Source organism: Danio aesculapii, chromosome 14 (assembly GCF_903798145.1).
Source record: "Danio aesculapii chromosome 14, fDanAes4.1, whole genome shotgun sequence".
Classification (NCBI taxonomy): Eukaryota; Metazoa; Chordata; class Actinopteri; order Cypriniformes; family Danionidae; genus Danio; species Danio aesculapii.
The window spans coordinates 29,304,545-29,327,754 of record NC_079448.1 but is presented as its reverse complement, the minus strand read 5'-3'; the positions used below and the strand labels follow the sequence as shown (position 1 = coordinate 29,327,754).

The 23,210-nt window shown below is 36.8% G+C and overlaps 1 protein-coding gene across 3 annotated transcripts in view; it reads left to right on the top strand.

The window, feature by feature from the left end:
• Positions 1 to 12,678: 12,678 nt before the first annotated feature.
• pcdh11 (protocadherin 11) overlaps positions 12,679 to 23,210 on the top strand; it is a 318,250-nt gene continuing 307,718 nt past the window's right edge. For 2 of the 3 annotated variants that reach the window (XM_056472632.1, XM_056472634.1), the window contains exons 1-2: positions 12,679 to 13,311; positions 21,284 to 21,859. In XM_056472632.1, coding sequence (XP_056328607.1) covers positions 21,320 to 21,859 — 540 coding nt within the window. In that variant the 5' untranslated portion in view covers positions 12,679 to 13,311; positions 21,284 to 21,319. The remainder of the gene's footprint in view (positions 13,312 to 21,283; positions 21,860 to 23,210) is intronic. The other variant, XM_056472633.1, reaches the window with a different exon arrangement.

Sequence of the window (23,210 nt, the reverse complement as noted above, 5' to 3'; positions counted from 1 at the left end):
TGCAGTTGATTCTTTATGTCCAAGCACTGCATGTGCCTTTTTGTCCTGCAATTTAGTCAAGGACTACTTGATAAGTGTCTTCCTCCATTTGCTGGTGATTATCAGTGGGAGTTAAATGCAGTGGTCTGATCTCTTTCAATTCATGAGTTCCATCCCAGAAGGAAAAAAGCATTTTGCCTACAATTGGTCCATTGGTCCGAAAGAAAAGAAAGACAGATGGCATAAAAAAGACAAAATACATCAATAGGCATTTTAAAAAAAGCACATCGAAACTAGGCATATGTCTCAAAAAGAAAGGCTTTTTTGTTTAAACGAATGTATTTTTGCAACACGCAGCCTCCACAACCAAATGCCTTGATTTTTTTCAAACATGATTCATCAAGACAAAAAGTATTTTAATGTAACCCCTCCTCTCTTCAATTGCTCTTTCTTGCTGTCACCCCCTCTCTCTCTATTTCATGTGCACTCTTGTTCTCTCCATCCTTCTTTTTTTCTGTGTGTGAGTTTTGTGTGTGTGTGTGTGTGTGTGTGTGTGTGTGTGTGCGTGTGTGTGTGTGTGTGTGTGTGTGTGTGTGTGTGTGTGTTGCAGCTGAGATCTACGGGGGGGAACAATGTGATAAATTAGTTATGCATGCACACAACACATTGATCCTGCTCTGTTCTGTCACAGAAAGCAGATGTTGCATGCAGTGATGTATGTGGATGAGCAGCATGACTACAGTGCATTAATATTATTTCTTATTCAAATGTAATGCAAAGGACAAACAGTGTCTCTCATTCATGGCAAGATGTGCAAACAGTAATAAGCTGTATTTTTCCGCTGCTTGATGTATGAACTAATACATCACAGATTCAGAGAGACAAATTAGTTTTATTTTGCCTTCCATAAAGACACTTTTTTTTAGGATAAGTCATTTTCTCTTTAAACGTATTTTCATCTTCATTAGAATAAATTTGCTTACGATTTGACATAGTAAATTACTGTCTGTTTTGCACATTTCCATTTTGCTTAATCAATACACTGTTGTTAGATGTTTTTGGGGAAAAAAGAGGCAGCCTGAGACATTTTCTACATTTTAACTTCCTTTTTACCGGAACCATTTAGTTTAGTTTTTATTTTTTTCTTCCGTGATATTATAAGAATAACAAGTTAGCACACCCGCTATGAGCATATTCGTCAGTGCAGTGCAATGTGTATGTAAACAGCATATAAAAATCTGAAGCAATCAAGAAGCAAGAGCTAGTGTGATTATGTTGCAGTAGTGGCTTCCAGTCATAAACAAAATGAATAGCCTGTTGTTAGAATCTAAAAAAACCTCCCAAATAGAATGAACAAACATCACAGGTATTGCTATTTCTCATTAAAAGCCCATCCAAGCAACATTTGCACAGTTGGCAATAGAGTTCTTTGGAATGCCATAATAATTGGTCCTCGTACATAAATCAGAGCCCAGTTATTAGTCTGTGAAGCTCTTTGCGCGTGTATCCCCTAACATTCAAGTCCAGGACCATGGAAAATGTCCAGTAGAACACAAGCATTGCTGTCACGGATTGGCGGAAGCGGGCTTCAGGACAGATGTATCCTTGCTGTCAGAAATCTCCTTGGCCCCCTCACCTCATAATATTCCCCAAGGACATGGCATAGATCCACTCCATGATTGCAATCAACCTTGACTTCCACACAAACAAACAACTATCCTTCACCCTGACCATCGCCAAGCTGGCTCATGCCAGGCAATTCACAGAGCACCAGCATTCATTGAATCGCTTCGTCTCATCTAACTGAGAAACCCCATGGCCTGTGCAATTGACTCTTCCATGAGCCGTACAACAGCTCGGCAAGACTCAGAGCTGACAATAATAGAGAGCTTTGTGAGGCTAGTGTGCATCAAACTCTGAAATCCTTTATTTCAGATTCTCCCATTATAGTTGGATGCATACCCCTAACGCTCACCCCTGACGGTAGCAGTCAATGACATTTGGAGAGACAGGCAGTATTACCCTTGCTCCCTTTCTGCTTCCTTCCTCTTTTGTAGGCAGAAAGGGTTTCATACCTACCTGACAAAAGACAGAATCCAGTTCAGATGATGGCCTAAATCGTTACATATTTCATTAGATTCCAAAGGCCTTCATAATTCATGCCCTGACTGTATTACTGCCCACTTTTGTTTACGTTTTGCCATTTTCCGCCACAGTGGAACAACACATCAGCGATCATCATGCCTGAAGGGCGCTTTCGTTTAATGCCGGGTTGGATCGAGGTCTTGAATGTTGTATGTTTTGAAGGCGAAGGTCAAGATGTGGAGCTCCTTTCAACCCCAGACACCCCTGCGTCTTTGTTCATCATGTTCAATTGATGATGGCGGCTAGCCGGTGTAGGATGAAAGTGTCGGCCAGCACGCAGGGGCATCTTGATATACGTATAGGAAGTATTACATTTTAATAATACAGTAGCTGATGATAATTCAGTCATACTATTGGTCTGTCTTTTAAGAAATGTATTATTATGGGTTTATTCAGTGTTAGGGGTAACGTGTTATGAGTAACGCGCTTTACATAATAATATTACTTTCCAAAGTCAAGAGTAAAGTAACGCATTACTTATAAAATTAAGTAATATTGTTTGAGTTACTTTTTAAAAAGAATGTAATGAAAGTTACTTTTTACCTTGTCTAATTGGCTTTAAAAAAAACATATTGTGGGTAAAAATGACCTTCGTCAGGTTGAATCACATACTTAATGAGAGAGCATGCTACTGCTACTGTTCTACTAACTGAATATGGAAGGACAGAGGGGGTATGTTAGTACTTACTGAAGACACAAACCGTTTCATGCCAACTTCGTTCAATTTAATGAACTGGTTTGACCGATTCACTTAGTAGATCCCGTTAAAACAAACGATTCATTTCATCACTACAGACAGTCAGAAACAATAGCAGGCCGGAGACTTTTATTTTTGCAATAGATTCTTGTTATTTTGAACTCATCGAAGAAAAGAAGTGGATTGTTGTTAAGTGCAGATTATGTGTAAATAAAACTATTGTCAACTGCAAGAAAAACAACATTGAAAAAACAAAACTGGATGCGAAGCACTACACCTGCACCCAACCTCCAGCTAAGCAACAAATGATTGACATCAGTTCACGTTCTTCAGGTAAAACAATTAATTCGACTAAACTCAAAAAATGGTTATTGCTTTTATAGTTGAGATGAAGCCACAGTCTACCGTTACTGTAGAAGCAACTACTTTTTTTGTGAGGCCACGTGAAGAATTTGTGGAATGTATAAAGTTGAAAGGTTTATTTGATTTGAGGATGTTTTTATCGTCTTACTGTTCTTTTTGTTATTAAACATTTGAAAGGTTTAAAATCTGTTTTTGCCTTAATATATTATTTAGTGTTAGTACTCTTAGGCTTTATTGCAGTCATTATCTCAATGGACAGTGAATTTACTTAACTAATAAAACAAAACTTTCAAATTTCATTAATCTGTAAATACAGCATGTATAACTGCGCTCAAAGTTCTCAAAATATAATTTAATTTTACATTTTTTTAAAGGAAAATCAAGGTGTAGGTTATTTAGGTGGTTGTTAAATGCAGAGTTTCCTGATAAAAAAGGTGAAAAAACACCCGCTAAAGAGAAACCACAGCCAGGTAAGGAAAAGTAACGCAAAAGTAACTCAAATGTAACATAGCGCATTACTTTCTTAGTTACTTTTTTGAGGGAAAGTAACTTTCTCCAACACTAGGTATATTTGAAAACAGTGTTTTAGATTTTATCTCCATTCACCCTAGGAAGTTCAAATATTGTCCCATCCACTTGAACATTACTGAACATAAAACATGATAAAATGTCTGGAAATGTCTGCAGTAGTTTTTTTTATAATTATTTTTTAGGGGTTTTTCACCTTTATTATGAAAAAAACAGTAGAGATTTCAGACAGGAAAGCATTGGGAGCATAGAGAGGGGAAGGATCGGCAAAGGACCTTGAGCTGGGAATCGAACTTGTGTCGGCGCACAGTACCACTAGGCTATTGGCGCCAACAAGTTTTTATACTTTTATTGGTGCATCTAGGTTCAACACCACAGTTATTGTGAATGGTTTAAAACACTGTTGCTCTCATGTTTACAGCAACTGTAAATTAATTGGCATATGTGCAAGAATGTTAATGTGAAGACCAAACAAATAACAACTATTTTTTTTTTCTGTAAATGCAAATGTGCATCATTGTTTTTAAATCCCTATGTTTTTACAGTTTTTACACTACAGCACAAAATAAAATGGCATTTTCAACTATTTTCAAATTTTATCAGCTTATACAGGAAAATGCAGGTACAGTATGGACAAAAACATAGAGAAGTGTTTTAGAATGTATCTAGAGTAGTGTAGATGCAGCCTTGGATATGGACAACAGCAATGGGCTGGAATGTATTACGTGCATCCCTGAGCGGGATTTGAACCAATGACTCTGTAATGGGTGACAGGCACACTAACAGCAAACTGCAGTCTAATGTTAGTCACTGGTGCAGCTCTTGAAGCAAGGGAAGGCATGTGTAATGTGGGCCTCCATTGCACTCAGCCCCTAAACTTCTCTCCCAGCTGACTGATGGCACCAGTGAAACCTCTGGTGCTTCTCGGCCCATGTGCTCCAAGCAGAATTCGAACCTATGACAGGAAAGGTTCACTCACAAGGGTGATTAAGAACGATTTCTCTCTTGACAGTTTCTCTGTGATAGTTTTCCCCCATAGCTTCTACCAGGTGTCTGTTGTCTCACCCTCTTTAACCTCATGCTTATCCGGGTCAAGGCACCAATATAAACTCTCCACCCAAATAACTTGTACTGCTTCAAGTGGTGTTTAAACAGGTGTTTCTGGCATGGATGGCAGGTGTGCCAATAAGGAGCTAAGGACCATTGTTTCTCCTGTCAGTTGCTAGACTGCCTCTCGAGCCCCAGAAGCTAAAGATTGTAGCCTCTAATAAATGACAGTCACGAATGTGCCTCTAGGGGCCAGGAGAGCAAGGTTTACATGCACTGCTCCTACAAGCTAGCCCACTAGTTACAATGACCTATCTAAACCTCACTGCCATCCAGGTCGCAGCACCTATGTAACACCTCCACTAATCTAACTTGCTCCAAGCTGGGATTGAATCATTGTTCCTGCTATGGGAGGCAGGTGTGCCAACAAAGATGCTAAAAAGTATAGTCGTTCGTATCAGCCGCTAACACAGAATGTTGCTTAAGGCCAAGAGACTAAAGATTTTAGCCTTTAAATTATGTCTGTTGCTGCTAGTTTCTTGAGGCCAGGGTAGAAAGGGTTACTTGAATAGCTTCTACAAGCTGGCCTCCATTACAGACACAAGGTTAATAGATTAATGATTGCTTATAATATATACAAGGTTAGTTTCCTGAACCTCCCTTAAATTCAAGCCTGTTTATTCGACCCATGTCCATCAGTATGCTAACAGAGAAGCAACTTTGATTGTCCGAATAATACGTATCCTCTGCATAGCATGACAGGATTTTTAAGAGGCCAATGAATGCCTGGAGGATGTGGGAACCGCAACAAGTCATTCTTTAAAGGCAGGTTGGATAATACAGAGGCATGGTCATGTTTTATAGGGAAGAAAGATCAATCCTCTCTGAAAGAACTTGAATGTTAATATACTGAGGCACACCTTGCAATTTACCTCCCTGGTCTTCAGCACCGTTCCCTGCCAAGCTGTGCTAGACTGATAAGGTATATTAGTGTGTTCTTTCTTCCAATGATTTCTCTTTGTGCTGTTAGTAATGAGTCATGGATCTGGTAGGGGGGCCAGTCACATGCAGACTAAGGGATGAATAGAGGAAAACCCCATTTGATCATATCAGTGGGAAAAAAAAAATGGAAAAACAGCTCTGTGCACTACTCTATACTTTTATTTGCAGGATCTCATATTATACACAGTACCTTTTTATCGCATTAAAGAAACTGCATAATCACTAAAACATTACTTTAGATTTTACTACAAGAGGTGTAATTAACACTCTGTGTAGTCATCTTGATTACATGTGTTGGTTCGATCTGATTTGCCCATGGGAAGTCACAGCTTGAGGTGTTTTACACCAGGAGAAAGCACTATTCATCACTGATTGTAATGTGGAAAGTAGTGTAAAACTTGCTGTTAAAGTCTCAGCTAAATTAGGAAATAGGAGAATATGAAACTGTTTTTGCCATTTACAAACATGCTCCATTTTAAACACACCTAAAACGTTCTTTTAAATTAAAGTATATGAATATGTTTATCATATAACAAGGTGATGTGCATACTTTTAACTTTTAAAAAAACATTTTATACTAGGGCTGACCGATTTTGCAAAAAAAAGTATCACAATATCATGTTTCATATAATTCCGTATCGATATAAATTTTTGTAACAATACATTTAGGAATATTAGGATTTTTTTATTTAACCCCTTTATTTTAATTTACCAACATTACTAAGGCAAATAGTTTTAATAGTCAAACCCAAAAATATTTGAACAAAATATCTCAACTCTTAATAATAAAATGATCATAAGTGTTACAAAGTGTGTGCAATGGTAAAGCGTAAATACTGAACAATCAAAGCAAACTTTAAGGTGTAAATTATAATGGTACTGTAAACCTCAAACTCTGTCAACAACATAAATTATGATAATCAAATCTGAGCTTTCAAGTAAAGGAACTAACCATCGTTATTCAATAACATACTGCAACATTACAAATTGTGAAGTTGGATGACTACATTACCCCCTATGCTAAAAACTTTTTCAGATGGGGAACTAGTGGCTGGCATGCACAAGAAAATAAACCCAAAAGCCACTCTGGTGACATCCTTACATTCTTTTTTTATTAAAAAAATCTCCTCACTGCTGCTAGTCACCGCACTCATTTTCGCATGTGTTTTTATTCTGACATGAAGTAACAAGTGCGAGCGCGTGGCTTCCTTAACCATTTTCTATGACGTCCCTGGTAACTAGGCGAACATTTTTCTCAGAGGATGACAAACGAACAAAACTTCGCTGCAGTTTCAATGCAAGTTAATGGAGAAAAGTAAAAAGCCCTGCAGTGTTTAGGTGTGCTGTGTTTGTCTGAGGTAATTAGTCTGTCGTTACTGAAAAGTGTAGATTCCATACAAAGTGTGAAGCAGATTGGTTAGTTCTAATTACATAAATTGTGGCATGCTTGGGGCATTCAGAAAAGTTCCGATGTTTATTTTAACTAGGTGCAGTTGGAAAATGCGTGCGGTTAACGTATATACCCGCTTGCACAACATGTGCGTGTCGCTCCCATATGCATGTCGTACAAGTCGCGCCATCCTCCATTGGAAATGAGAATCTTACACCCCAAGCTTATTGGCATTTTAATACAACCGAAACTGCTTACTGAATATATTTTAATTGATATTGACGAAGGTGTTCGGCCAATAAATATCGATACTGATTTTATCGCCCAGCCCTATTTTGAACACATTTGCAATAAAAAATATTTCCATTTAAATGAATTGTTATTAATTGTGATTGATTGTAAATACTAGCAAGATCTTTTTTTCAGATACTTTTGATGAACTTTCTTTTCATTTCAGTGATCAGTAAGTAGATCAATTTAGTTGCCAAGTTTAACATTTAATTATTTTTAAATGACAAATACAGTTATGAACTCTGCAAGTTAGAGACAGTCACCAAAATGCCTCTCGTTATGCCACTAATTTCAACAGTGTCAGCTTCCAGATTCTTTTCGCAATTAAAACCAAAACAAAAACAGTGTAATGATGATGCTGTGGCAAAACTGTGAAACTCCAAGCAGTGGGGACATTTTAACTACAGACCTTTGGACATTGGAAATGAATAATATGTCACATTCTGAGAACAGACACAAGTTAACCAGAGAGGTTTTATTTATCAAGCAAACACTTCACATTGTTAAATATTGTAACCCTGTCCTTTATGTGGCCCTGAAAAATTCAGACACAGGTATCCAGTGTCACACGTCATTAGATTATTATGGTTTGGATAGGGGAGAACAGCAATCTAAAAATGCTTGGCGTACAATTCTATTGAAAGACAATCTGCATAGCAGAATGTAGAAGGACAGCGGCAACAACTCAGGCACTATGAAATCATCATCATTTAGGCTTGCTTTACATGTTACCGCACATTTAAGATTTTATGCACATATGCTTCCCCACAAATGTTACTCTCACTATCCCATTAAAGTGGGAAATAAAACAATGTCCAAGATTAGATGTGCAGCATGACATTTAAACTGCTCTCTGCGTTTGGTGGATTCTCTAGCACTATCAGAAATGCATAACTGGTTTCTCTAAAAGTTCATTTTGAGGGTGGCAAAATAGCCCTCTGAATAATTCATGAGGTATTTTGTGCCTTTCATATTGCTTTAAGGCTTTCAGATTTGCATTTCTTTAACATGCCTAAGAGAAGTCCTTCAGTGACATGAAGTATGAATCTTAAAAATATGAAGGGATCAACCCTTTTAGGTATAGCTCTCGGATAGGTACATTACTTGATGAGGAAGAGAAGCTCCCTGGATGCTCCAAATTCCTTCAAAGATGTAGGTTTTCCGGGGTACATTGTGCAAATTAGCACAACTATTCTATCTAATTCTGGAGACATTTACCTGAGGTGTTTTGAAAAATTCTGCCCTAAAATAATGGCTTGTACTTAGATGTTAAATACTGTGATCAAATACACATTAGCCTTCGAAAGAGTTCATGAAATACACAGCTTGAATGTAAACATGTAATTGTACACAAGAATTGAATATGATTTTTATTAAATGCCAACTTTCCAGCCTTAAGGGAATGTCACAGTCAATTGAAAGTGTGACCATTTAAAAGCGTGCTGAGGTGAAGCATCAGGACGTGATTGATGTTACGAAGGTTATGGCTTTTGGTAAGAAAAGCTAGCTTGAGGGGACCAGTCAAAGACTGTGATTTGTTACATTGCAGCAGTGTAAAAATTAATGGGAAGATCAATGTGTACATGTTGTGTGAGTGACCTTTATTGAATGTGGGGCTGTGCAAGATTTTCAGCCATCCCGTGCAATAGAAAGTGTTAGAGTGAGGTGACAAATGACTGTACTTTTCAGATAGGTTAATTGACTATGGTTCTCTTAAATTTCTGTATGTTTTAAATGCATTGAATTGCAGTCACCAGGGTTGAGGTAACACATTTTGTTTAAACGAATACCATTTTTTAACCATTTGTCCAAAAAACAAAAAACAAAAAAAAAATCTTACAGCAAATGTAAAATTTCTACAGTCTACAGTCTTAATCATCTAAATCAGGGGTTCTCAACCTTTTTCACTGCGGGGCCCACTTCTTTCTCCTATCAATTTTTGAAGGCCCACCTGTCTGACATTTTCTCTAAAATGCTTGTATGAAATGCTCATTTGAACCTTTATTTATTAACAAATACATATGTTATATTATGTTATATTATATCATATTAGATCATATTACATTATTTTAACAAATTTATTATATGCCTTTGTTGTGCCTTCTATTATTTTCTATTATCAACATTTTATTAGAAAATATAATTTATTAAATTTAATTATATATTAAGAACTAAAACCATATTATATATAATTTATTATTATTTTTAAACTTACACAGATTCAAAGAGAACCACAGGTCAACAGGGATATTGCAAACCAGCTTCTGCTTTAATCTTGACTAACTGAATATCTATTATTAAATATCTACTATTCAAAAATCCCGACAAATGTAAACTACAGTAAAACACCCTAAATCTGTTGAAACACGTCGATCTGATGATGGTTGAGTTTGCAGCTGGATATTATTGGGGGGTCACTGACAGGAACAGAGCGCGTCTGAAGCTTATATGCAAGTTGTTTTTTACATTCTATGGCAGAAACAGCATCGAGCCTCCCTAGATCCTCCTGTATGGGTGCGCGTCCATTACAAAACACTCACAGAAAATTAATTTGGACAACTATGCAGATATATTAAATAGTTCACACAAAAATACACAAAGAGAGACTTTCACTTTCGCTTCACGCATAGTTTGTGAAGGAACTTATGTGACTTGCGTGTAGTTGCAGACGTGATCATGAGGCTGTTTTTGCGCCAAATTTGAAGTAATCAATCAGAGACCAGGAGAATGTGCCTTACTTCAGTCATTTTAATGTAGCATATTATAATGCAATCCAAAAATTATTGTAGAATATTGAGAGTAAATTTTTATCTCGCGGCCCACCTGCAGTATCGCTGAGGCCCACTAGTGGGCTGTGGCCCACCGTTTGAGAATCCCTGATGTAAATTAATGTAAAGTACCGAGGCACATCTTTGAGTTGCTCAGAAATGCACAATACCACTATCAATTTGTTTAGAATTGTTTTTACTAATGAAATATGCAAAAACCTGTTTAAAGTTGTTTAAATATGTCATGTTATATAAGATATAATAAAAAAAGCTATCTTATTCTTGCTTAATTTTATGTTATACAATATTTTTATTTCATGTAATTATCAAGATCACAAACATGCACACTTTTTTTTTTCAGGACATTTATATTCATTTTGGGTGACAATTTGACACAAGGGGCAACACGGCAGCTCAGTAGTTAGCACTGTCACCTCACAGCAACAAGGACACTGGTTCAAGTCCCAGCTGGGTCAGTTGGCATTTCTGTGTGGAGTTTGCATGTTCTCCCCATTTGGGTTTCCTCCGGGTGGAAGTCCAAAGTCATGTAGTATAGGTGAATTGAATAAACTAAATTGGCCATAGTAGATGTGTATGATTTAGCGTGTATGGATGTTTCCCAGTACTGGGTTGTAACTGGAATGTCATCTGCTGTGTAAAACATATACTGGATAAGTTGGCGGTTCATTTCGCTTTGGCAATCCCTGATGAATAAAAGGACTAAGCCGAAGGAAAATGAATGAATGAATTTTGACACAATTCTTGTTCATTTTTGACCAATTTAGGAAAAAAAAATCAAATCAGACATTGTGTAGAAATATTAATTTGACTTGTCTTGATGTGTGATAAAACAAACACTGAAGAGATTATCTTGTTGATGTGGTTCATTTGAGGAAGTGTTAACTGGTATCCAAGCATGCATGTACACCACTTATGCTCTTGGAAATATGTGTCTACATTTTTGTAAAAAGTAAAAATATGTTTTAGATGGCAAATTGACTAAGGGGCGCTGTCTACATTTTCTGGCAAATCTTAAATAATTTACTTATTGTAGATTTTGTTGTATATTTCAGATACATGTCCTTCATGTACAATACATACTGTATCAACAAGAAGTTGGGGTTTGTCATACAGGTCACCTAGTAAACTACTGACCTAAAAGCAACCAATAGTGTTTTCAAAAGCAAATGTAAAAGAAAAATTGACATTGCTTTTATCGTTTTTTTTTGTGGAACCGTCCTTTACTAGACACTGTTAGGTTATTTTGTGTTATTTATTTGTAAAATAAACTAGTAAAATAATATTTTATTTGCAAAGAACTGTACAAATTTTTTTTCATCAATAATGTCCCTTATATGTATGTATCATTAGTGTAGAAAGGAACAATAGTTATTGGCTTTATCTGCCCCGTAGTGTTAACTTTACCTAGAAACTGCAGTCAAATGTATATTTATACATTTTTATGGTTTCACAAAAATAAGCATGTATTTCCGATGAGCCTGTGTTGCAAGTCCGAATGCAATAACATCCAAATGAACCTACAATGGCATACAATTTGGAGCAATCATAAATGAGACAGAAATTTCAACCAGTTTTTCATAGTTTCAATGTTTCTAATTACAGTTTAGTAAAAACGCTGTATTCAGATCTTCACGTGCAGGAATGATTGAGAATTCAGCTCAGTCTTAAAACTGACAGTGTGAACGCTAAGGGAACCAGTAATAAATCATTTTCTGTTTGAGTTCGGACCAAATTAATCATAAGAAACAAACTACAAGTGTGAACATGCTCTTAATCTGAGATGAGACCGAGTACAAATGCAGGAAAATACCAGGAAAAGACCAAGACCTTCAAAAAATGACAATCAATTTACATGTTTCACCAATTCACTTAATTTCTGCTTCATGTTATTTCTGCATCAATTTATTGACAATCAAATTGTTTACAATGATTGATGTCCCAACATTGCCCACAATCTACTCTCGAAATCAAATGTTCTTCATTGCATCAATGGTTCCATGAAGAATGTCTATCTATCTATCTATCTATCTATCTATCTATCTATCTATCTATCTATCTATCTATCTATCTATCTATCTATCTATCATCCGTCTATCCGTGTGTCTATCTGTCTGTCTGTCTGTCACGTTTCGCCGGTCTATGTGCATTAGTAAAGTAAATTAGGTATTTTGACGTTGGACTTTACACACAAACTGGTGTTTATAAGCAAAGCGAACAGTGCCCCCTTTTCCTCTCAGGCGAGTGGCGGCGTTGGTGTGAGGTATTAGTCCGCTGTGAGCGCGAGCGAGCGGGGCTCTGACTCCAGCAGCAGTGCGGCTTTAAGATGATGAAGGCTGTGAAATTTATCGCTGGCTCCTCCTCCCGCGATGATGTCAATCGGAGGTGGAGAGGTGGGCAGTACTAAGGAACTGAGTTCATACAATACAACAGAGATTGCTAGAGCTCTGCGTACAACTACGGCAAAACGCCTATTTCAGTGTGTGGAAGTGATGCTGCACATATAGGCACACTGTCCACCTGCTTCGTTGCATTGACAGCCCATGAGCATTTCTCAGAATAGACGATTTGCTCTCTATCACTCTGCCAAACCACGGGATGACATTAAAATGACGTGTCCGGGGATGTTTTAAATGATTTACAAGTTCTGTCGGTGTTAATTAAAGGCACAGAGAGAAAGAAAACAACTTAACCAAACAATTCACGTACATGCGAGGAGCACTCTCGCGTTTTCCCGTGCTGACTGTATGAATGCACTGAAATAAGAAGTACAAACCCAATTGGAGCAGCACCATCTCTCCGCGCGCGTGGGATTCAAGCAGTATCCAGGCGCGAGACATCTGAGGAATTACATCGTCTCTTCTAAAAGTCATTCACAAATGTTTTTCGCTGTTCGTGCTCGGACCTTGGACTTTTTCATGGACATGGATCGTTTTCTCTAGTTGGATACCGACTGGTCACTACGTGAAGCTGTTTGATTCTGGGATTTTCTTCAGTCTGCTTCACGGCACTTCATCTCCTCCAGCAGTGATGCCGCTACGTGACGGGAATTGAGAGTTTCCATATTCTCTGAGAAATCCGAGGTAAGACACGTATTCTTTATGCTCATTTATGGCTTGTTTTTAATTTTAAACATTTAATACAAATGGTGGAATTTGACTTGGCTCTCTAATTTGTAAGACAATCGGTCGTACTTTATTTAATGTATTTAAAACACCGCGAAATGGATTAAAACTGCCACTCAAATGCGCTTGCAATGTTCGGAGGAAATGCAAAAAAAAAAAAAAAAAGTCGAAGGGCCCAAGCGCATAAAACTCAATTGAATGCTCATTTTATAATAGGCTTAAGTTTGCCTGAGGAAAATAAATTAATTGTGATGTTAGAAAGACATAAAACGTTCTGCAGAACACCGTAACCCCGCTTCAATTCACATTTGAAGATGCGCTAGTCTGTTTTTTCTTTTCGGTTAATGACTTCGCTTTATTACACAGAAAGTAAACAGGTAAAAGCAAAATGTAAAGTCGTTTTAGAGCGTTTCATACTGTAAGAGCGTAGCAGCCAACACGTGAATCATAACAGCATCAACTAGATACCATCAACTTCTGAAGCGTTCTCCTGAATCTTATGACTATCGGAGAAATGTTGTATTGTAGTCGTTTTGGACCTAACAGCAAAGTAATAATATATTAAATAGCTTGCCATTAAGGAAATGGACACATATAGGTTAGTCTACTCAAAAATGCACGGCTGTATGCAGCTCGCGAGACAGAAGAGCATCAGCAGATGAAGTCGGAGGCTGATCCAGGAGGATGCGTCATTTTCTGAACCGGTGTGCTGGCCGAGGCAGAACAGAAATACTTTGTTTTAAACTGATCCTGTCCCTTAAAAAATTGCCATGGTAACCACAGTTCCCGCCACAATACCATGCACTAAGTAATAAGGGCTCTTTGGTTTGTAGTTTAAGCCAATAGCCTTCATATTAAAAACGATTACTTTTTTTTTTAATATGACACATTTTTGAGATTATTGATATTACATGTACTTCAGTTCAGTGTATTGCTTTACCCTTTAAAATGCATAAATAATTTTCTCAACTAAATAATAGCAAAATGTATTATTATTATTATTATTATTAATAATAATATTAAAAATAATAATATTAATAATGTTATTGTTTAATTATGACCTTATTGTGGAGTTTAAAATGTTCTCTTTTTAGAACAGGTTAAACCATTCGGCGGTGTTTGGAACCTTTATAATTAAAAGTGTGTTTATGTAAAAGAGTTGTAACTTTGCTATTCTCTGATGCAATATAACATGTTCAAAGTCTTTACACTGTTTGTAAGGGATAACCACCATAATAACTGTGGTAATTATGGTATTTGTCTGAAAAGTACTCTTGTTACCATAGTAATTTTTTTAAATGAAAGTTTCCAGATTTAGACGTACTTCAGAACAAATAGCTGTAGTCTATTCCATTTACTTTGTTCACATTTTCTCACTTAGTTATGCAACAAACGACCTTTGACGACAGGTATGAGTGTCAAATCTGATTACTTTCTAATTTAGATTTTCATAGGGACAAGAGTTCAACATTGTTTCATGCTTGAAGGCAAAATGATGCAACTGGTTTTCATTTTACAGTCATCTCTGGTTGAGCAACACTCGGATGTGGAGAAATTCAACAGGCCTTTCTTTTTTGCAGCTCATTGTTTATAGTATTTTTTAGATGATTTGCATTCCATATTATTATTATTATTGTTTTTAATCTGTTATCTCATCTTGCCATGAAGTGTAGATATTAAAAAACAATGTTGCAAAATAAAATGCTGTGAAAATTCATTCCTTCAGAATATATTTATCTAATTTTATTTTTAAATGTAGTTTTAGTCTTTAATATATTGTAATTGTAAACTATAGGGGAAATTAAATATAGTTGTGGCATATATAAAGGTGTGAATTACAAGATGGGATTTAATTTTTGAATTTTTTTTATTTTGTCTGCCGCTGAAAGAATGATGATGTCATCTGACATGAAAGTCACAAAACAGTTGTGACTTATTTATTTACTTGTAATATGATAATGTAGCATGTATTTTATGGTTTCAAAAGCTAAATGTAGCCACCTGGTGAATTCAAACTTAATAAAACAACAACAACAACAACAAAAAAGCTATTTTAAAGGAAGAACCAACCTAGCAATTCTGTAAGATGATGTTAACAAGATTTTTCAACACACAATTTATATTAAATTAATTAATACTGGCAAAAAAAATAAATAATAAAATAAAAAAAAAATACATGAAATGACAAGTAATACTACCATTACCGAAATATGCATCTGCTGGTCTGGGTGGTTGATACAATGTCCTACCATACCGTACGCAGTGGCCTTGCTGTGTATAAAAAGTATAATAAGAATATGTTTGTCTCAGATATGTTACCATTATATAAATGGTTGTTTATTGTATATTATTATTTATTTTTTATTTAAGATCAGACTGTGATCACCGCAGTGCCCTCTAATGGTTGTTTATTTATTTAATTATTTATTTATGTATCATACTATGGATTAAGATATTCGAACAATAGGTCTATAGGACCTTAAGTATACAGATAATAATATGTTGCTGTAACTAATTTAATTTAATTACTTTTCATTTAACAGGCCATTGTCATTTAGTTAGTCAACAATGAACTGAATTTGAATTAGATTTTTTTTGCTATGGGTTTAAAAAAATAATGTTTAAATGTATGATATATACTCTAAATGGTTGACATGACAAAATTAGTCATGGGGACTGGAGTGAATAAATAACAATGTCATTATCAAGCATGCATTAATTGTTAGATTTGTAAAATCTAGTTGAGCTTCCTATCCCTGTCATTTATAACTTATAGACATAATACATTATTATTAGTATTATTATTATTATTATTATTATTATTATGCATCTAAAGAAAAGAAATCATTGAGTGAGAGTAAAAATGAACATTGTATTACAGGCCAAAAAACAGCCATTTAGATTTAGAGTTTCATTGGCATGTTATACACTTTGCAATGTTTGTCCATATAAAATCAATTTGGGAGAATGATATATCAACAACTGACATGTTGTTCCACTGAAAGTGCCCACAATAAATTGCCTGATGCTGGTCTAAGGAATTAAATCAAGTTTTATTATGATTATTTATGATTCAAATTAGCAAAATCTCAACCATGATTCACGACGCACCATTTTACATTAACAAAATCTGTCTCAGTTCCCTCTCAGCCGAAGTTAGCCATAAGTTATTTTGTCATCTGACCGGATGGAAACTTTGATAAATTGAAAAATGGCAGACATGACTGTTTGGATGCATAATCTTTGCTGACAGACATAAATCGACTCCGTTGCGTTCGCTACATCTGTTTATCCGTTGCGACTGGCAGCCTGTTTGGTATGGTAATACCTCCCTATTGATCATTCAATTGATCATTGGTCCTTTGGATCAGTGTAGTCTGCATCAAAGCTACTCAAATCCAGTCTGCGTTTCAGTAGGATCCAACCTTTTATATGACACGTCAGCCTAGAGTCTTCAGGTATGTATACTGTAGGAATGATTAATTAACAGATATAACAATACAATGTTGATGTTGTAAAACAACAGGAGATAAACAGATTTAATAATAATAACAATAATAATACCAGATGCGTTGCATTACCACATATTTGATATAAAAGAATGACTTCATAAATAAATGATTAAAAACATGTTTTCTCGTGATGAAAAGGCTGACTTTCGCACTACACAAGAACAGCAGGTAGACTGGCAAACAGCTGGTAGGAGGGCTATGGGTCTCAAGCTGCTGAAGGCAAAGGTGGAGGGCGAACTCAAACAAGACATTGAAATTTCAAGGCATCACACACACGCTTTCTATAAAACTGATAAAGAGAGCGATGCTGCTGATAAGAACAAGTTAAGTGACACGCTTCAGGCAGCTGTCCCAGTTTAACTTCCATAAGCAGCTTTAATCATTATATGAAATGTCATTTTGCTTTAATTACCTTTCTTATTAAATTTGATCGTTTTAATCTGATGCCCGTTTGGTAGGTGAGCTGTATTGATTTTTACACCTCTGCAGCACTCTGTTCCTGCTGATTCATATAGACAGAAGTTCAACATGAACTTGCAGTTGACATGTAAAATTATTTTCTTCCTTGACAGCTCAGCTCAAAATCAAAAAAACAGGCAGGCCTGTCCATCACATTGTCACGTAAAGCGCCTCCAAAGTCTGTGTGCTGTTCACTCCAGGCTCTGGAGGGAAGGACGGCTTTTGCATACTCCCTGCAATGCATGGTCCGCTGCTCAGAATAGATCACTGGAACTCTGTGCAAGCAGGGAGAAAGTCTCCCCGATACCCCTGAGCGCAATTTTCCCAGCTAATTCTCTCTATTCGCTCATGAGCTGCAAGTTTCCAAAGATTGGGAAAGTTGAAACTCAAAGCTTTGCAAATCCACCCAGAGTATAGTTTTGAAAGAATCGTTCCCTGGAGTAAATCTGAAAATGGCTCTGAGTTTTCGCAACAACATAAACTGTCCTAAATATGGGGAGGAGTGACATGTAGGCTCCCGTGTGGAATTGTCTAATCCCAGCACCACGTCCCTGGATAGCAGAGCTCCATACAAAATGCCAGACATCACTTACCGAGAGCTCGAGCTTATACTGTCTACACTATTTAGTGCTATTTTGGGTTGTACAGGTTCATCAGCATTCGTGCTCCATTCGAGACCATGCCATTTGTTATTGTTGACAGTAAACTGATTATCCAGACGCAGGAAAATGTACAGAACTGGAGACCCATCGCCCTTTTTAAAGCCCCGTCCACATCACACTTTAATGTAAGTCGCGGTTATTTAGATGTAGATCATCTTTTCATCTTTTATGCGCTGCTCTGCAATGCACTCCTTAGCCAGTAAGTCCTCTTCATTATGCAATGTTGGATACAGCCTTGGACTCTTTCGGGCTTATCAGAGTATAGTAGGTGAATAGTAATTGGTTTGCTCTCGCCGACTCCAAAATGGTGCAATCTTCAAAAGCAAACCGAATCATTTTTCACAACTTTCTTCAAAAAACAACATAACAGTCGGAGAATATCTGCAGATAGTAAGCTGGCCATTGATCAATGTCATGTAAATACTGTGAGTGCTGCTCGTCTGCCCAACAAACCTTTAATGAGTCCCTACAGTCCAGCCAGAGTGTTCACTGTGAAAAACAGAACATCTCGCTGACAGCCGAGACTTGAGCGGCTAAAAAAATGGGGCCTTCAACTCTGTGTGTTTTAAGAAATCAGCCTTTGTGATGAATTTTTGATGTGTGAAGCAGATCTTCAAGGTACACGATGCATCTCTGCTGCGTTCAGCTTTGTTTTAAAACAAACATCCTTTTGGCACCTACAAATTACACATTAATGACTTGCCGAATGGAGAGTCATTGTTAGCAGTATTTCCTGGATATCCTATTTTTCTTAAATTTTTCTTTCCTACTATGCTATATTTCCTGCTTTGAGGTTTTGCTAATTAATTTCATATATCCTCTTGTTAAGTGTGACGTTATGCAAAGCTATGTAATACTTTCGAATATTACGATCGCAATATATATATATATATATATATATATATATATATATATATATATATATATATATATATATATATATATACACACACACACACACACACACACACACACATACATATATATATATATATATATATATATATATATATATATATATATATATATATATATATATATATATATATATATATATATATGTATGTATATGTGTATATATATATGTATATACGGTATATGTATATGTATATGTGTGTCTAATATCCGATGGCCTGAATGTTATTAATTTTTTATAATTTGTTAAAATATTGGTGTTTGTGATGCAGCAAGTCCAGAGAATGTTGTTTACATCATGATTTTATTTATAATTCACTTTAATGTGTTATAGGCCTAAAAATGGGTCATAAACGAACATTTTTCTCAATTCAAATTAGTAGCAGCTTGGACCCGGAAACAGTATACCAGATGTCACAGATACGTCACAACTTAACAAGCGGATTATAATAAGTAAGGTTTATTAAAGAGTCTAATGTGAAGTTTCTATAATAAGGGGTACTATATTCAAACAGAATTAGCACTGCATAGACAACTCGGTAAACTAACAAAACCCAGAGTCTAGAAGTGTTAGGCATCTCCCCCACCAGTTTTCTGTGACCTAGTTGAGTTGTTGGCACATTGTGAAAGCCTCAGCCCCCTGGCTACTTTTATTTATATAATGCCCTGACAGGATTTGTGTGGCCATCGAGCAAGTTGGCAACAAACACTGAAATGCTGATTCATAAATCATGTCTTGGTGCTTTGAATTATGGCTTTGTCCTATTCTTCTGAGGGATATTGACAGTCATTTGGGACTCTTATTCTTCAACTTTAAATCATAAAATTCGCACTTACCCTACAGTTACATCTTGGCTGCTCAAAATATCAACATACTGTAATCTGATATTATGCACTGCAGTTCTGTTGAGTGTTGCCAGTGACGTACAATAGTCCATTATCTGCAGTCTGAAATCTGCCGGGCCTCTCTAATATGATTGTATGTATTATTTGGTAGCATTTTACCTTTTAAGCAGTCGTTCATATTGTTAAGCATTGTAAACGACAAATGAATGGCAACAATAGTTATAGGGATAGTCCATTCTTCATTTTAAGCCATCGTTTACTGCTCATGTCAATCCAAATCTGTATGATATTTCATTCTTATTTGGAATACAAAAAGGAGAAAATTGTTCTCTTTTCTGTGCAGTTGTCTTCCTCGCCCCTTTGGCAAATATTTTTTTTCCTTCTCATTTTTTCAGTTTACACAAGAACCTCACTAGTTTGAGATTTCTGTGAATGAGATTTCTTGTGTCTTGTCTTTAGATGTTTGTTCTTGAAAGAAAGACAAACAAAACAGTTTTTTTGTATTTAGTAAAAACATATACAGGGTGTCTTCGGGGTCTCAAAGTATTAAAAGTTGATAAATCAATTGTGAGAAAATTAAGGCCCTTAAAAAGTCTTAATCGCGTTTTCATGAGGTTTTTATATTTTGTTCAAGCTTTGTCCAAAGTGTTTGACTCCAAAAAAGCATAAATATATTTATTTTCCTCCTAATATTAACAACGGCATGGTCGATCCACACGATTGGTTTGTGCCGGGGCGCATCTGGCCAAGCTTCTCCATCTGGGTGATGTCACGTAATTTGTGACAAACAGGGGAAGGCGATGTGGTGCTCTTCACATGTAGTAAAACCAAAGAACGAAACAGACGGCTTATAGGAAAATGCAAAATTGCGTTCTCCTGGTTGGAGAAAGACGAGTTTAAACAGTGGCTGAAGCCTGTCGCTAAAAACAATCGTTTTTTCCAAGCTTATCTGAATTTAGTTGCATGGTTGTGCTCCATTGATTTATTTAACTACAACTGTTTATTAACAACTGTTTATTAAGTTAAAGGTTTGATACTGATTAGAACTTGGTGTCGATGAGGTAAAAATAAAATATAACCCTAAAATATAACCCTAATCCTAAGGTCTTTAAAAAGTCTTAAAAAGGTATTGAATTTACCTTTATGATTCCTGCATATACCCTGTATTCCCCAGTATTCCCCTGTTCACTGCTATGCCTGATTGAGTTGACTTGAGAACCAGTTGCATCCATTAACACATCATTTACATTCATTTGAGATCCAGGAAATGTTTTATTTTGTAACTCTATGGAAAAGTATTTTTTCCTTGCTGCAAGCTGTACAGTACACAGTAGATTTGGAAGCACATGAGGGTAAGAAAATGGACAGTATGTGGCTGAACTATGTTTAATTTATTGAAAAATCTAAAACGCTCCCCCAGAGACTTCATTTGCTTGTTCAGATGTTAATGTCCCAAAGCATCAAAAAGCTATTTGTAGCAAAACTGTGTTTTAGAGTTGGGAATATGACCATCTTTCTCTTTTCATCTTCCTCTAGCAGATCTTTGAAGAAAGTACAGCACCTACTCTGAGTATGGACTTGGCAAGTGAGGCCCATGTTCTGGTGGTTTTATTCACCTGCTTGTTCTTGATGTGCCGGGCTCAAGAAAAGGACTACACCGTAAAAGAGGAGCAGCCGGAGAATGTGCGCATCGGAAACCTGCGCAAAGACCTAAACTTGAATCTGGATCCAGACATTAAACTGTCTTCTGCGCTGCAGTTTAAACCTGTCTACAAGACAGGTGATGTGCCTTTAGTCAAGGTAGAAGCCAGCACAGGAGAAATTCTCACCACAGCCAACCGCATCGACCGCGAGAAACTCTGTTCTGGAGTCTTCAATGAGAAGCGCTGCTATTATGAGATTGAGGTTGCTGTACTACCTGATGAGATTTTCCGACTGGTCAAGATCCGCTTCCTCATCGAAGACATCAACGACAATGCCCCGCTCTTTCAGTCGACAGTTATCAACATCTCCATTCCAGAAAACACAGCCATCAACAGCCGCTACCCAGTCCCTTCCGCATTTGACCCTGATGTAGGAATCAATGGGATTCAGCACTACGAGCTTGTCAAGGTAAGTTCAACGTTCAGCTGTGACTTATTACATGACACCACCCTTTAATCAGACCTTAATGTCCGAAATAATAAAAAAAAAGCAATAGAGATATTTAGCTCAAGGTTTTAAAAGTGATTCCTGTGTTTTGTTTAAGGTAAGTAGGTAATTGCACCATGATAGATATGAACAATGGGGGAAATGGTACTTTCTCTTAATTGATGTCTTCTGAGCAACTAGCGTAATATTCTCTGAGGCTTAATGTAGTCTGCTCCGACTGGAAAGTAGGATAATGGTATGCAAACTATTAAATCGTGTAAAGTAGCAGATATGTTGCATGTGTGTTTAATTTAGCATTTTACGGAGAGTCGAAGGGGCATTTTATCCCAGAAGTGGTAAAAAGACACTAAGCACGCTCTTCATCTGGGCTGTCAGTCACAATGCTGAAGATTCCTACATAACATAGTTCAGTGAATGAACTCGTATTCCCTAGAAAGGTCTTCCTGTATTTTAATTAAAATTCAAATACAGTGTGAAATTCAAATACAGTGTGAAACAAAGAGCCCAAGACTGTTATTAAAGTGTGAAAGAGTAATTTGTACCTTTTCTTTTGAGAATTAGCCGAATCCTTGCTTTTCATGTCTGATTAAGTTACCAATTTGCATTTTTAAAGAGTCTCTCTCTCTCTCTCTCTCTCTCTCTTTCTCTCTCTCTCTCTCTCTCTCTTTCTCTTTCTTGCCAAGCCTGCTGTGGCTCTTTCGTTTGCCCATGCTTGGAAAATGACCAGTGCGATGCCTCATAAAATTACTGTAAATATGTAAAGACTCTGTTGCCTTTCGGATGATTTTATTTGTTCTTCGTCTGCAAGTGTAGTGTTTCTTTTTATGAATCATGCATGCAAGTTTGGTGAGGGTAGATCTGTGTAAACAGAAATGGAACGGGAGGATATGTTTCATCCTCAGAGGTTGTTGAAAGCATCCTACGAGCGGCATCTGGCCGTGAATCCACCTCTTGGACTGCGTTTGCATGGTCCTGTGAGAGTACGAATCTCTGAAGCTCCCACACAGTAATGGTTTAGACCGGCTCACCGTCAGCATGGAGCTGCGCGATTAGCATTGTGGGGCACAGCTGCTGCGCACATAGCTTTGAAAGAGCTCTGATAGCAATCCCTCTTCTGCTCTTTATTCATTCCAGTCATGTCCCCTAAGGAGGAAGCCCTCGCTTATGACACAGAGGGCCGTTATTGCCTACCCCTGTTTTAATTGCGCTGCCATATTAATTGTTCCATCAGCATTAGTGTTGCCATGTCACCTGGAACGATGCACAGAAGCACCTCTGGACACTATCAAGGTCAGCCTACAGAAAGTAATAC